This window comes from Cotesia glomerata, linkage group LG1 (assembly GCF_020080835.1).
Source record: "Cotesia glomerata isolate CgM1 linkage group LG1, MPM_Cglom_v2.3, whole genome shotgun sequence".
Lineage (NCBI taxonomy): Eukaryota > Metazoa > Arthropoda > Insecta > Hymenoptera > Braconidae > Cotesia > Cotesia glomerata.
This window is the reverse complement of record NC_058158.1, coordinates 1,854,500-1,871,996: the sequence shown is the minus strand read 5'-3', so window position 1 is coordinate 1,871,996 and position 17,497 is coordinate 1,854,500. Positions and strand designations below refer to the sequence as shown.

At 28.1% G+C, this 17,497-nt stretch overlaps 1 protein-coding gene across 1 annotated transcript in view; it reads left to right on the top strand.

The window, feature by feature from the left end:
• The window catches only part of LOC123264087 (5-hydroxytryptamine receptor 1), a 42,430-nt gene that overhangs the window by 5,500 nt on the left and 19,433 nt on the right, over positions 1-17,497 (top strand). The window contains exons 2-4 of the mRNA XM_044727156.1: positions 10,824-10,976; positions 13,643-14,061; positions 17,056-17,351. Coding sequence (XP_044583091.1) covers positions 13,942-14,061; positions 17,056-17,351 — 416 coding nt within the window. The 5' untranslated portion in view covers positions 10,824-10,976; positions 13,643-13,941. The remainder of the gene's footprint in view (positions 1-10,823; positions 10,977-13,642; positions 14,062-17,055; positions 17,352-17,497) is intronic.

The window sequence follows — 17,497 nt, the reverse complement described above, 5'->3', positions numbered from 1 at the left end:
TTCGCTCCAGTTGAGTCATAACAACTGTAGTAGTAAATTTTCAATAAATTAAAATACAAAACCCATAAAAATTCCTAAAATTAAAAAATAAATAGTATATGAGGCATTAATCGTTGAAATTTTGAAAATTAAAAAAAAAATAGTTAAATACAAACATTAATTTGACTGTTGTAAATCAGCTGTTAGTAACCTGTTCGTGATTTGGCAACGCTTTATTTCGGTTGTTTGCATTTTTATTTGCACAATATAACCTTAACCGTGTTTAACTTTTTGCAGTCAGTGTAAATAAATAAATTAATTAAAAATGTTTAGTCACAAAACCATAACATTCTAATGTCTCATGGCAGGAATGCTAGTATTTTTTAATTATTGTTTTATTTTTCAATTATGAATTATGAAAATTTGCTAACAATAAATTAACTAATAAGTATGCATGAAAAACATAAGCGCGTTAAAGTTTAGTTTGAATTTACTGAATGGTCTGAAGCTCGCGCGATACGCAACGTTGCCAAATCTTTTGACTCCATTTTATTGTAGGTAACTTGAGAATTTTTAGTGATTTTTAAATATTAATTTCTCAATAAATATCTCGGTAACTGATATATTTTATTGCAAAAAAAGAAACCTGAATATTTCGAAAATCTGATTTTTAGTTTTTTTTTACTTCATCTAATCCATGACTGATAGTATAATTCGAGAAATACTGCAAACGTCTGATTTTCTCGTAAGACTCTGAACAAATACACAGTAAAAAATATTGTGTAAAATCAACACAGTTTGTGTGTTAAAAACGGTTGACACGAAATTTGTGTTGAAATTTTGACACAAACTTTGTGTAACCCCTTTTTAACACAAAGATTATGTTAAAATATCGCCACAAGAGGGCGCAAAGAATCTTACACTTTTAAAGTGTCAATCTTAACACAAAATAAATGTTAAATAATTTTATTTATTCTAATCAACTGTTTTATACCTATAAAATAATTTTTTTTTATTTCCTTAACTGTAGTCAATAATATTTATTAAAAAAAAATTTTTTTTTTATTTACATTTTATTAAATCAACAGTTATTGAATGTAAATAATTGTAGGTAAAATTTTAAATAATTAAATCGAAAAACAATTTATAGATTTTAGAAATGAAGCAGCAAATTAAAAAATATAATTGTCTTTGTTATTTAATAATATTAATTATATTTTCATATTAGATTATAAGAATATTAGATTATAAGAAATAATTAGTTATAATGAAGATTAATCTTTTAAAACAAGGTTGTTAAACGTATCAGGCAAATTTAGTTTGGCTCAAACTTTAGTATTTTTCCACTCCAGAATAAACATGACAGTCACTTTTTGACTTTGATTTACATCAAATTTTTGAATGTTAGATGAATTCCCACTTATCTAAAAAAAAATAAAACTTACGTCAAAATAAATTTTAGTATTGTATACTTGGTATAAAAAAAAAAAAAAAATTAATAAAAACAAAATCACTAACTGGCAGTTAAAAATTCAGAAATTTTAATTTATAATAATCATAAATTTTACAGAGAATATTTTTTCAATATCTACTATTAAGAGTACTTAATTTTATAAAAACAAATTTTAAGGTTATCTTTGAAGAAAGAAAGGTTATCTACAGTATTCAGAAATTTCAATAATAAATAAATAATCACTCACCGTTGATTACATCAATTTTTTTGTTCGTATTATAAACTCACTTTATCTTTAATTTTTCGAATAAATAACTCTATTATTAACACTCAAAACACCAACAAAATAGATGCCAATGATGACGCTCACTTTGTGAAAACGGTTGCTGCGTAAAGTAAAGAACCGACGCGCTGTTAACACAAAGTTAATGTTATATTGATGGAGATTTTAACACAAACTTTGCGTTAATTCCACAGTAACATACAAAATGTGTTAATGAAGAGTGTATAACACATTTTTTATGTTACAAAATAAAGTAACACAAACTTTGTGTTATTTTAACACACTACAATTTTTAACACAAACCGTTTTCGACACAAATACACAATATTTTTTACTGTGTACTAACATTTAAAAATGTTATTTTTTCAAAAATTTGTCCGGTAAAGTATAATTTAAACCTCACTATAAGATAAATAAGGACCTTAACTATTAGAAAAAAATTAAATTTACTCATAATCTAATATTTTTTATTTTACATTGGCGGCGAAAGGACCTCCTTAACAAACTTACAAAGTATAATAAATTATTTTTGATGACAGATCTGGCTGCTATAACTTTCTAAGATAAAATTACAATAAATATATGGTATGATGAAGTATACAGTTAAATTTTTGTCGTTACGCTGCACTTTTCCAACCTCTCACGGCTAGTTACAGATATAATTAATTACAGATAAATTTTAACATTAACAACCCAACAAACAATTAATCACCACGATTTAACTGAAATTCAGCTCCGGTAATTTTTATTTTCATCCCTAGAGAAGATATAATTCAACATTACAAAGTATTTTCCAAAATTATTCACTCTATCCTATAAATAATACTCTACAATTAGGTTAATAATTTATAAAACCATATCTTCTCACAAGGGACGCCATTAAGTGTAACAAACTTCAGTCGAGACTTTTCGGCTGTTCAAATTTAAACTCCCGAAAAGTTCCGAAGTTACTTAACTATACCTTGTAATTTTTAGACACATATACTCTAAGGAGTGAAGTCAAGTTTGCTTCACTTTACGTACAAGTTCTGTTAAGAACTTTGTTATTGTTAGCAAACCTGAACACAACCTTTGTTAACTGTTTTGAGTATGAAGAAAAATAATTAAAACCAGAACACTGGGTAGTATAATCCGAACAAAAACAGTTTCACTGTAAAAAAAATCGCGCCAAGTCCACGTTCATAAGACTATTAAGAAAAAAAAATTTCTTATTTCTTTACAAAAAGATATAAAATAAAAAAATTAAAAAATCCAAGTAACCGATATGATTGTATTTGATTTTCGGAAATTAAAAAAAATTTTATTGTAAATTTGAAAATTAAAAAAAAATTTTGGAACGTATTTAGTGTGCGTGGTTGCAAAATATTTTACTTTTAATGAAATTCGTAAAATCTATTTGCTAGGACTTTAAAAAAATTGAAATACACAATGACGCACACCAAGTACGTTCCAAAATTTTTTTTTTAATTTTTAAATTTACAATAAAATTTTTTTTAATTTCCGAAAATCAAATACAATCATATCGGTTACTTGGATTTTTTAATTTTTTTATTTTATATCTTTTTGTAAAGAAATAAGAAATTTATTTTTCTTAATAGTCTTATGAACGTGGACTTGGCGCGATTTTTTTTACAGTGAAACTGTTTTTGTTCGGATTTTAGTATTTTTTGTAATTATAATAAAAATTTACAATTGGTACCAACTTAAGGTAGTACCCTCGCCAAAGTCGTTTTCTTAGGATTTTTTTTTAATTTTGGTAGATTAATTTTCATATAATTCTGCGTCGATTGGCGCAATTTGAGAATTTTTTACCATCTAGTTTCCGAGATATTTAATTTTAAAGTTTGAGTTTTGAACGCTCTTATACATTACAGTATACGGGATATCGAAAATTTACCTACAAACATTTTTATATCTTAGAAACTTTTCTTAGGATCTTTTTAAAAAACTAGAGTAACGTTAACTAACAACTAAACAATTAAAAAAAAAAAAAATTCATTGATAATTACCACACAGTTTCAGAGATATTTATTAATAAGTAATGAAAAATTTACCAGACTTTAACTGAGGAGGGGATACGTTAATAAAGCTGTGGCAACAGCGCAAGTTTTGTTAGCCGCGAAAGAAGTATGAGACGCGCATGCGCTGACAAATTTGAAAAGTTTAATTTACATTAGGTGTAATATTATAGTTATTAATTTTATTTATTTAAAAAAAAAACTATGATTATTTTATGAAAATAAGTATTTTTTTATGATACTAAAGTTAGCCAACATTTTTAATTTTTTGACTTTTTTTTAATAATTAAATTAGAAAAAAAAAAATATTTTTATATTGCATTTACAGTTTTTGAAGTTTTTTTCAAGTGAAATTTTTTTTTTATTTTTTTGTAATCATTTTTTCAATAAAAAAAAATTCTAAAAATTTTTAAATGTCGGCTGAATTAATTTTAATTTTTTTTATATTTATTAAAAATTCAAAAAGTTAACAATTTTAATATAATAATATATATTAATCTTTCAATGTATGTAAATAAATAAATAAACGCATGTATCAAAACAGAGATAAGTCTACAGCCAGTCCAAAACACTACAGTATAACCACTATAAAATATCTTAACGCTCACGCAGTGTTGCCAGACTTTTCAAACGATCAGTATCTCCTTCGTGATTGGCTGAAATAAGTACATAAACGACAAAAAGTTTTAGGCTTGTCAATAATGGCTATCTGGTATGTGTACCATACACTCTGGCATAAACTTTTGACGACGGAAGTCGCGAGGGTAATACCTTAAATCTCGCGTTGGCTGCATTTTTTATAGCAAACTATCCTCTTGAAGCTACAGTTTATGTAAAAACAATTCCAGCGCACCCTGGCGAATGTCGATGCAAGCTTTGAAATGTATTTTTTTAACTGTAGTTTCCCATCTATTGGAAGATTACCATGCATTCTCGAATTATTTAGTCTGTGGCATGTCACTTTTTACATAGAAAAAAAGTCAGGATCGAAATTTTTGAGCTTGCTATAGTTTGTGCTGATAAAATTTAGTAATTTCAAGTAGATTAATTATTATAATTAAATATAATTAATTAATATCAGTAAAATAAAGCATGAATTACTGTTATAATATAAAATTTAGGAACAAGAAGTACCGTAGAATTAAATAAAATTTTGCAACCTCAAAATACCGTTCTGCTTACAGTAAACATAGTCGGTAGTCTGGCGCTCCGTTTACAACGGATTTGAACGGAACTTGGCGCCAGATTCTACCGAGTCTGTGGATAAATTGGTAATATCTGACTTGATTTATTTTGATGAACTCAAAATTAATTCTTACCTCAAGAGAAAGTTTTATTTGTATTCTAAAAATTTTTTGGATAGGATGATAGTAAAGTTAGCTGACAATTTTTTATTTTTTTACAAATCAAGAACAATACAAAAATGCTTTAAAAAATTTTAATTAACAATTTTGATTTAATTTTTACATGTGGAGTTTTTTCATTAAATTTTTTTCATAATAATTTTATTGTTATAAAATTATAAAAAATTTATATGAAAATAAAGTTAGCTGATATTTAAAAAATTGTAAGTGTAACTTAAAAAAAAATTTATAGTTCTAATTTAATAAATTAAACAAAATAAAAAAATGTCATGAAAATTAATTCAGTAGATATTCGATAATTTTAAATGACATTAAAGTCAGTTTTAATTTTATTTAACAATTAAATTAATTCTAAAAAATTATTGTTAAAAAATTGCATTTTTAATTTTTTAAATTTTCTACATGTCAATTTTTATTTCCATAATTTATTTGTTAGAAAAATTCTAAATATTGTTAAATATCTGCTAAATTAATTTTAATAATATTTTTAACAAATAAATTAGGACAAAAAAAATTTACATTTAGAAATTTTAATAAATTAATATTCAATTTTTTGAAAATAATTTTTTTCAACACATTTATTTGTTGAAGAAAATTAAAAAATTATGAAGTAACAGCTAACTTTAATAACAATAAAGTTAGCCGACATTTTTGATTTTTTGATTTTGCCTATTTATTAAATTAGAACTAAAAAATTTTTTTTTTAATTGCACTTACAGTTTTTCAAGTTTTTTACGAGTCAATTTTTTTTTTTTAATTTTTTGTAATAATTTTCTTCAATAAAAAAAATTGTAAAAATTTTTAAATGTCGGCTAACTTAATTTTCATCTAAAAACGTCGGCTAGCTTTATTATTATAAAATTTATATCAGTTAACTTTAGTGTAATAAATTTTGTCCAAATAATTTTAAAAGAGAAGCTTGCAAGAAATTTGAAGAATATAAAAATATTCAATGGATTAAAAAAAAAGGCCATTCGGCAGCCGAAATGGAAGTAGATTTCATAACAATAAAAAAAACTACTAGGATATACAAAAAAAAAAAATCTGTCATTACACAGATTTTCGCATCATATTTTTAAATATGACGAAATTCCTGATTTATTAATTGAAAATTCATATATTTTTTAGTTCTTACATTAAAGGATAATCTGTAACATTCATACAACGAACGAAAAAACGAAACGATTGCAAGAGTAAAATTTCTTAAAAAAGATCCAAAGATGGATTTTTTTTTGCTTTAAAAAAAAATGTGAGCACATAAATTGAAGTTTAATTTCTCAGCTTTTAGATGCAATTTACAGGAATCGAATAACTCGACGCGTTCAAAAGTTATTTGAGGGAGAAGTAGTGAAAGTATCAAATTTTCAAAATTTTAAAATTTTTAAATGCTGTAATTTCTAAACTATCTAACCGATTAAGCTCATATTTGAACTTGACCTTCCTAATAGTCGATAGAATAAGTATGTTGAGTTTCATTGAGATCCCTTAAGAATTGTTGACGCTATCGTCGTGACAAGCAAGCATATCGTATATATATATATATGTATATATATATATATATATATATATATATACATACATATATAAACTTTCGAACCATATGTATTTTCTGACTCAGTTCGTCGAGTTAGGTCGAAATATAACAAAATTTATGGAAATTTACGTCATAAGGACAAATACAATAGTTAGATTTTTATGAAATCTACTAAAAATATTGAAAGAAGAAAATTTGGAATTTGAATGATTAAAAGCAGTAATTTATTTTAAAAATCGAAGGCAACAACCAAGAATAACATACGTTGTGTTCGTTTAACCGACAATTGTATTACGGTTCAGATAACGAATGTATTTGTATGTATAGAGACAAAACGAGAAGGACAACGAGTAAATATTGGATAGAATGCAAGTATTTGAATAGAATGTTTATTGTGTTGTAGATATAACGCAACACATGAAATAATGGAGAAGATATAAAAGAGCTGAGAGAAAAATATAAAGGGTGAGAAATTCAGTAGTTTTCAATCGACGTACAGGTGATACAAATATGGATTTGCTGACGCAGCTAACACTGAATCGATCGGTTGACATCTACAGATAGTATGGACGCTAAAGAGAGCCAGCTTGTTGCACACACGCCACTTGATTGACCGGTTCAATTGTCCTGCGGTCTATTTGTTTTATATTTTTTTATTTTTCATACCGAATACTGCTCATCCTTTAATATAAACCTCCTTCGGCTGGAAGTGCTTCACATTAAACCTGTCTACGGCTCTCCAGCAACGCTAAAATTTATTTGCGGTTATTATCAATAAATACTTGGGCATACATGCGGTAAATACCGAAAAATACTGACCATTAATCACTACGGTCCATAAAATCGGTTGACCGCGATATGATAGCTGGAAAAATGTCAAAATACGCTCTGAATTAAATACATCTCCGATCCGGTGTTTTTTTTTATCGGCACAATGAAAATTAATCTCTAGTGAAAGCGCCGAAGTTTGAATTCCAGTTTACAAAAGAAGTCACCGATTGATTTTATTTATTTTATTTACATACTCAAGTTAATAGTCCTTTTTTTATTTTCTATTGGCTATTGAATTTAAGTTCAGGCTTTTTTTTTAAGTAGAACAATGTAGCAGCTTTTGCTGAAAAAATTGTAGAATGTTGTTAAATTTAAATTTTTATCTGTGAACGCGATTTGAATAATAAAAATTAAGTTAGCCGACATTTAGAAATTTTTTTTTTTAATAAAAAAAAAATTTCATTCGTAAAAAACTTGAAAAACAATAAGTGCAATTTTTAAAAAATATTTTTTAGATTTAATTTAACTAGCAACCTTGCAGTCACTATGTGACTTGTGAACTACAGATAAATAAAATTTTGCCTTATTAAATAATGAATTTTGTTAAATTGCACTGTAATTTCTTAAATATTGACGTTTTTAAAGATATAAGCTCATCCCGATGTAACGCTTATCAAGAGCTTTCATTTGAGTACCCACATGCATTTTTATGTATTTTTCATATATACATATATATTTATTTCGATTTTTACTTGTATACCTGTGTTTTTATACTGTCCTTGTTTATTCAACAGTTTTTTGGACCCCAGCACATCCTCTTTTCACTCCTGTATTTTCACTACATAATCAACCTTATTTTTCACACATTTATATATTCAACTCTTTATTATTATCATCACTGCGGCTGTGGACCAACTTGTGCTTTCTGTACTGTATTTACCCTATTCCTCACCCCTTTCTATCGGTTGTTGGAATAGTGGCGATGGGGAAACCACAAAGAAAACCCATGCCAGTACAGTTCGGCTACCGGAGCGACCCCCGACGGTTGGTGTTGGAACTATTCGAGCAACCGTCGGGGCTCGAACCCTCGCCTCACGGCATGATGTGCGAGCGAACTAACGGGATAATGACTTAACCCGCTCGGCCATCATGCCGCTACTATATATATACATATATATAATATATATAAATATATGAAAAATTGATGTGGGTACTCAAATGAAAGGTCTCGATGAGTGTAATGTCGGAGTGAGCTTATATCTTTAAAAATATCAGTAGTTCACAAGATACAAGGTCATTTCTTAATTATGTTAAATTGCACTGTACTTTTTTAACTATTGACGTTTTTAAAAATACAAGCTCATCCTGATGTTACACTCATCAAGAGCTTTCATTTGAATACCCACATGCATTTTTGATATATTTTTCATATATTCATATATATAATATATATAAATATATGAAATATATGAAAAATTGATGTGGGTACTCAAATGAAAGGTCTCGATGAGTGTAATGTCGGAGTGAGCTTATATCTTTAAAAATGTCAGTAGTTCACGAGATACAAGGTCATTTTTTAATTATGTTAAATTGGACTGTACTTTCTTCACTATTGACGTTTTTAAAGATACAATCTCATCATTATGTTACACTCATTAAAAGCTTTCATTTGAGTACCCACATGCATTTTGATATATTTTTCATATATACATATATATATAAATATATGAAAAATTGATGTAGGTACTTAAATGAAAGGTCTTGATGAGTAAAATATCATGGTGAGCTTATATCTCTAAAAATGTCAGTAGTTCACAAGATACAAGGTCATTTCTTAATTATGTTAAATTGCACTGTACTTTTTTAACTATTGACGTTTTTAAAAATACAAGCTCATCCTGATGTTACACTCATCAAGAGCTTTCATTTGAATACCCACATGCATTTTTGATATATTTTTCATATATTCATATATATAATATATATAAATATATGAAATATATGAAAAATTGATGTGGGTACTCAAATGAAAGGTCTTGATGAGTATAACATCGGAATGAGCTTATATCTTTAAAAATGTCAATAGTTGACAAGATACAAGGTCATTTCCTAATTATGTATCTAGAGATAGAGCATTTTCGAATGCAGCCTAAATACTTATCATAATAAATTGACTATCGGTGAGAATTATATGAGAATTTTTCTTACTCTCTTAATAATATACATAACTGACAAAAATTAAAAACGTCGGCTAACTTTAATATTATTTGAATAATTAATTTAAATATAATTTTATAGATATGAAATTTTTTATAAATATTTTATCAAATAAATTATAAATTAATTTCAGAGTCATAAAAGTTTTACGATCAAGAAATTGATAATAAATTTTTTCAATTTATGATATTAATCACTATAAATATATAACGCTATAATATCACAAATAGGTCATAAAAATTTCATGTGTGTCAATACTAAACACAAAAAAAGTCAAACAAGTAAACTGTACCAAAAGTTATTAGTAAACAAATTAATTTTGACATTCATTCCAGTTATTAGCTCTGACTCATATTTGTATTGATTTTAATCCCCGATAAATTTTCAAGCTTCATTTCTTCCTGGCAATATTTGTCTCTTTTATCAGAACTAAATAGTAAATATTATTTGTTATTTATTTATGGTTTTAGTTTCGGCTGAAAACTCAAAACAAAATTTTTGATCAATTATTAAATCTTAACAAATAAATAAAAGTAAATTTAGATCGAAAAAATTTATTGGAATGTGGTTTTTTTAATGAAAAATAAAAAAAATAGATTATTTAAATGACGCAAAGTACATCGGGGAATCAACAGCAGCAATATAGCGCAATCGAAATTAATAAAAGATAAAAGAGTTTAAATAGAGTTGAGTTTCTTAGATTTGAAATATGAAGATAAAGAAAAAAGCGGAAGATGCACTGGTTTTTATTAAAATTTTATATTCTGAATATAATAAGAGTCGCTGAAACGGTGAAATGATACGTTTTTAGATGGAAAAATAGTGCAGAGAGAAGTAAAGAGAGCTGTAAAAGGATTCGATTAAATGTACAAGTCGCTGATGCATTTGTAAGAGGATTAGTTAAATAATACTGGTGACATTGGCAAAAGAAATTACACGTACCTGTTATTTTAATTAAATTTATCTCAAAAATTCTCCCGTAATATAATAACAATAACGATTAAAATTTAAATTTTCATCTTCATTCTGTCCTTTAAAGTGTTTGTGTCCGGATAAAAATAACAAATGGTACAATGCAGGATTATTTTCTCAAGCGTTTACTTGAGCCTGCTGTTTCTGATGCTACTGAAATATTTGAAACATTAAAATAATTATTATAATTATTATACCAACAATGCAATATAATCGGCATGTGTGCTTTCAGGTGAAAATTACATGACTCTGTTTTCTACAAAGATGTGTGAGCTTAAATAAATCCCTGGAGAGATGCTTTCACCGACGGCTGGAAAACAATCCACTATTTTATAAAATACATGAGCTTTTTTTAACTGAAAGCGAATTCTGGCGATTAACGGAGGTAAATACTGAAAAAAAATAAAAATAACATTGTAATTTAATAATGTATAAATAGAGGATATAAGGAAAAAAGTAAACTGTAAAATTCAATCGGATTCTCGGTAATTTTTATAGTTTTAAACAGTACAGCGGACGTCGGGGTGGCACAAATGTAAATATTACAAAATTTAATTTAGAAAATGTACAAGCCACAATTTAGGATTTGATATCGAAAATGTGGTTAGTAGCTGTCACTATAGTACACAGAAAAAAAGGTTCACTTGAGCTAAGAATATATTTTTCTTCCTAATTATTTTCTTGAGCAAAAAATTTTTTTTTGACAAGAAATTTCACTTATTCCGACAAAATTAACTCTCCTGCTTTAAGAAATACGTATCTTGATCCAAGAAAATTTATTTAAGTCAAGAAAATCTTGTTGTTTTGAGAAAATTCAGCCTCTTGCTCCAAAAAATTTAGTTCTTGATAGAAGTTAATTTTCTTATCTTGAGAAAATTTCTCTCTTGCTCCAAAAAATTAAATATAAAGATAGAAAGTAAATTTGAATTAATATTTTTATTGATTAACATGTCAAATGGGAAGATCAAATAATATTTCATCATTTTTTTTCATTCAATATGTATAATTGCACGCTAAAATAATATAAAATGGGTATCAAATATTCAAGAGAAAAATTTTCTCAAGGTGAGAAAATTTTTTTCTCAGCTAAAGTAGGTGGCGCTGCTTCCCTAAAGTATCTAAAAATCTTGATCAAATACAAAAATTTATTGTATCAAGTATTTATGATAATTTGAATTAAGAAAAAATGATTTCCATCAAGAGTAGAATTTAAAGAAAAATTTTTACTTCGGCCAACACAACTCCGGTCTTCCTTCAGGAACTCGAAAATTTTCTTGAGCCACGAATTTTGTTCTTCAGTCAAGAAATTTTTTTTTCTGTGTAAATAACGACTCTCTCATCTTAAAAAATTACAGTTTCAAACAGTAAAAATTGCCGTTTCAATATATAGTCTATACTATGAGAAGAAGGGGAAGGTCTCACACTCGGAGAATTTACCATTTGAAACAGTAAAAATTCTACTCTTAAAATATATATTGTACCAGTCCAAGCAAATCAATAATTATAGTTTGATTTTTAGCGTTGCGTTTAAAATTTACCATTTTACTTTGTAAATATTGACGTTGCTTGTATAGAAATTTAGTAATTGTAGTTTATATTTTTTACATATCATGCGGTCATTTTTTAGGTACGAAATGATAAATATCAAAGTCAAAATTCTTAATTGTTATACTTAAACATTTTGGACTTTGACATAGCGAATATTACTGTTTGAAATAGTATTTTCTTCCATGTAAATAATAAATTGTAGTATTTAAATGATAAATATTATAAAGTGATTATTAAAATGAAGATTTTATTGTTTGAAATGGTAATTTTTCCAGTTGACCATTAATTATTATAAATTGACTATCATTTATTACAGTTTACTTTTTTCCGTGTAAAATTCACTCAGTTTTCGGTTAATTTTTAGTTTCATACAGTACAGTGGACATCAGGGTGGTACAAATCTAAATGTTACAAAACTTAATGTAAAAGTGTACAAGCCACAATTTATAATTTGATATCGAAAATGTGATTAGTAACTCACACTATAGTAAATAACGACTCTCTCATCTTAAAAAATTACAGTTTCAAACAGTAAAGATTGCCGTTTCAATATTTAGCCTATACTATGAGGAGAAAAAGAAGGTCTCACACTCGAAGAATTCAACATTTGAAACAGTAAAAATTCTACTCTTAAAATATATATTGTACCAGTCCAAGCAAATCAATAATTATAGTTTGATTTTTAGCGTTGTGTTTAAAATTTACCATTTTACTTTGTAAATATTGAAGTTGCTTGTATAGAAATTTGTAACTGTAGTTTATATTTTTTTACATGTCATGCGATCATTTTTTAGGTACGAAATGATAAAATATCAAAGTCAAAATTCTTAATTATCATACTTTAACATAGCAAATATTAGCCCTTGGCTAATATTGAGCCCTTGGCGCGTAACCGGGAGATCTGGGTTCGATTCCCAGTCTGGGCTGTCTGATTATTTTTTCAATTACGGAAAAATTCCCACTGAGTAGGTCCCCCCCTTTCCCCTATCCGTTCTTTCCCAACTCCCTTAAAATTTGCTTTAATATGGCTCTTTACCGTAAGATGGACGGTGGCGTTGTTTGCTCGGTGGGTCTTATATACGTGACTGAATAAAGTAGTCAGAACTTGTCTCGGATAGCTTAACTGGTAGAGCCCTTGGCGCGTAACCGAGAGATCTGGGTTCGATTCCCAGTCTGGGCTGTCTGATTAATTTTTCAATTACGGAAAATTTCCCACTGAGTAGGTCTCCCCCTTTTCCCCTATCCGTTCTTTCCCAACTCCCTTAAAATTTGCTTTAATATGGCTGTTTGAAATAGTATTTTCTTCCTTGTAAATAATAAATTATAGCATTTAAGTGATAAATATTATAAAATGTTTGTTAAAATCACGATTTTACTGTTTGAAATGGTAATCGACTATTATTTTTTACAGTTTACTTTTTTCCGTGTAAAAGAAAAAACATTAAAAAAATAAATTGCTATTGAATTAAAGCAAGTGTTGAGTTGATTGAATTTATTTTTCAGCGAATTTGAAATGTCAGCATGTCGTGCTGTCGATTGCGGGCTGCTGGCAAAGGAAGGTGACGCTATCAAATTTTGTCTCTGTATAAATGGGAGTTTATTTTGAATGGAATTCGTTGATGAATAAAATAAAATACCGGGAATGAACTCGGCTGCTCCTGGATGTCCTAAAAATTGAACCGCTCAAAAAAACTGCCACCAGCAGGAGCTGTGAAAATGGAATAGAATTATTGATGAGATAAATAAAGTAGCCAGAGAGCAAAGGGGCGCTTGGGATGCTTCAATGCTCTGGCTAGCATCGTATGGAGGGCAAGGACTTTAATACGGAAACAACTTGGCTAAGAACGCCGAATTCAACCACAGATCCCGAGTATGTTTTTCAGGGATTCCCCGGACCGAATTCGCCGTACACTACCTATCAGGTAACGATAAAACAAATCAATACCTCCAATTTATCCTAGTATCACCTACATTCACAAAGGTGTACAACCTGGTGCTTTATTGAGTAGATTCTATTTCAGTTGTTCCTTGCTAATAATTACTGCGATCTTGAACGCTGGACCTTAAATCTTTTTCTGTCACCTACAAGTTGGCATTTTAAGCAATTATTGATTTTCATATATTTTAAAACTTACAAATTGGTTATAAATATAGAAAAGTTTTATGATGATAAAATATTTGATGAAATCTTATAAAATTTACGATTGAGTTTTCTGTTCAACTTTTACTACAATAAATCACAATCTTGTTATTTTTATAAGATTGAATCAGAACTCGTTGAATTGAAGGTTTTTTTAGAGAATATGTATTTTTAAAATATTTTTATCAATAGTTTACAATCTTGAAAAAATTATTTCTTCAATCCAATATGTCAACTTGAATGATAGAAAAGTTTAGCAGCGCTTTTTAGAAACAATAATTAACCAAGCAATTAGATAGATAAATAGATAATAAATTTTATTTGATTCTGAAATTTAAGCTCCCTCAGAGCTATCAGTATTTAAGATACATTGGTTTACATTTGTATATAATATAACTCAGTACAAAATTAATTAATTAATTAATTAAAGGCTTACAAATAAATTTAATTTTAAATTTTAATGAAATGCTGATAGATCATTTAATAACAATTAATTTAGTGTCATTGCTAAGGTCTTGATTTGAATTTGTGCCTTTTTAAGATTTCATATCATTCTTGCTATTAGTCACTTTATGATGACAAGCATTTAGGTTGCAATCGAAAATATTCTTTCTCAAGATACATAATTAAGAAATGACCTTATATCTTGTGAAATATTGACATTTTTAAAGATATAAGCTCATCCCGATGTTACACTCATCAAGACCTTTCATTTGAGCACCCACATCAATTTTTCATATATTTCATATATTTATATATATTATATATATGTATATATGAAAAATATATAAAAATGCATGTGGGTACTCAAATGAAAGCTCTTGATGAGTATAACATCGGGATGAGCTTATATCTTAAAAAATGTCAATAATTAAGAACTGACTTTGCTATCTTGTCAACTATTGATATTTTTGAAGATATCACCTCGATATTACACTCATCAAGACCTTTCATTTGAGTACCCACATCAATTTTTCATATATTTATATATATTACATATATGTATATATGAAAAATATATCAAAATGCATGTGGGTACTCAAATGAAAGCTCTTGATGAGTATAACATCGGGATGAGCTTATATCTTAAAAAATGTCAATAATTAAGAACTGACTTTGCTATCTTGTAAACTATTGATATTTTTGAAGATATAAGCTCACCTCGATATTACACTCATCAAGACCTTTCATTTGAGTACCCACATCAATTTTTCATATATTTATATATATTACATATATGTATATATGAAAAATATATCAAAATGCATGTGGGTACTCAAATGAAAGCTCTTGATGAGTATAACATCGGGATGAGCTTATATCTTAAAAAATGTCAATAATTAAGAACTGACTTTGCTATCTTGTAAACTATTGATATTTTTGAAGATATAAGCTCACCTCGATATTACACTCATCAAGACCTTTCATTTGAGTACCCACATCAATTTTTCATATATTTATATATATTACATATATGTATATATGAAAAATATATCAAAATGCATGTGGGTACTCAAATGAAAGCTCTTGATGAGTATAACATCGGGATGAGCTTATATCTTAAAAAATGTCAATAATTAAGAACTGACTTTGCTATCTTGTCATCTAACGATATTTTTGAAGATATAAGCTCACCTCGATATTACACTCATCAAGACCTTTCATTTGAGTACCCACATCAATTTTTCATATATTTATATATATTACATATATGTTTATATGAAAAATATATCAAAATGCATGTGGGTACTCAAATGAAAGCTCTTGATGAAAGTAACATCGGGATGAGCTTATATCCTTAAAAACGTCAATATTTAACCCTAGACTGGTCAACAAACGCGACCTAACGACTTTGGTCGAGTGATGAGGGATTTGCCGCAATGCTTTTAGAGCGTACAGTGTTGCCAGTTCATACACGTTTGACAGGCAGAGACTAGAGGTGTTTTCGGCAATGCCGCGGACAAAAAACTACTTACGACTCTGGTCAAGCGATGAGGAAAACCCCGCAAATTTTTTTTCAGCAATTTAACGTTTTCGAAGATGTTTGAAAAAATTATTAATATATTCTAAAATGTTCAAGGAACAAATTCAAATTTTTTTGAATAATTTTAGTAAATATTGAAGATGTAATAAACAAAATATAATTGAGCGCGGCGTCACGCTCATAGGGTGACCAGTCTAGGAAATACAGTGCAATGAAGTACAGTGCAATTTAACAAAAGCCATTATTTAATAAACCAAAATTTTATTTATAATTCACAAATCACGGCAGTCACATAGTGACTGCAAGGTTGCTAGTTACAATTATTAATTATCATATTAAAAAAAGTGATTGAAGCATTTTTAAATTCAACCAAATTATAAGTATATAGCTATAGACTTTATTCTTCCTCAGCAAAGTCTAATAGATTAAAAATAAAGTTAGCATTAATTAGAATAAAACTCTGGATTAACCTATTTAAAAGTTCTGACTTAATCCCATAAAAAGTCAAAATTTCTCGAGACCTCCATTGAATTTCAGGATTTTACTGTGTTCTGGAGGATTAATTCGAAACCTTGAAACAAAGTAGAATTTATTATCAAAAACAGAACTTACTATATGTAACTTAATATTCTCAACAGTATTAAGTTACTCATGCGTTAATAGTAATGGTTGGATTTTCTTGAATCCGCTAGCAATGTAGCAATGTACTCAGTAGATTTCCCTCAGTCGTTGAAATACCAGGTAATTCAAATCAGACGACTTAATAATATTCTGAAACTGTTCTCTCTCCAGGCAATAGCACTAACCCTGGTTCTGAGCTTGATCGTGATAGGCACGATAATAGGGAACATTTTGGTCTGTGTGGCGGTAATCCTTGTCAAGAAGCTGCGGCGGCCTTGCAACTATCTGCTTGTCAGCCTTGCGGTAAGCGACCTTTGTGTGGCGATTTTAGTAATGCCAATGGCCCTGCTCTACGAGATCTTGGGCAGCTGGTCGCTGGGACCAACAATGTGCAATATTTGGGTCAGCTTCGACGTCCTCAGCTGCACCGCCAGCATCTTGAACCTCTGCGTGATATCTGTCGACAGGTAAATAAAAACTTCACTGATCCTAATTATTCATGCACAGAAAAAAAGGTTCACTTGAGCCAAGAAAATATTTTTCTTCCTACTTATTTTCTTGAGCGAAAAAAAAATTTTTTTGACATAAGAAATTTCACTTATTCCAACAAAAT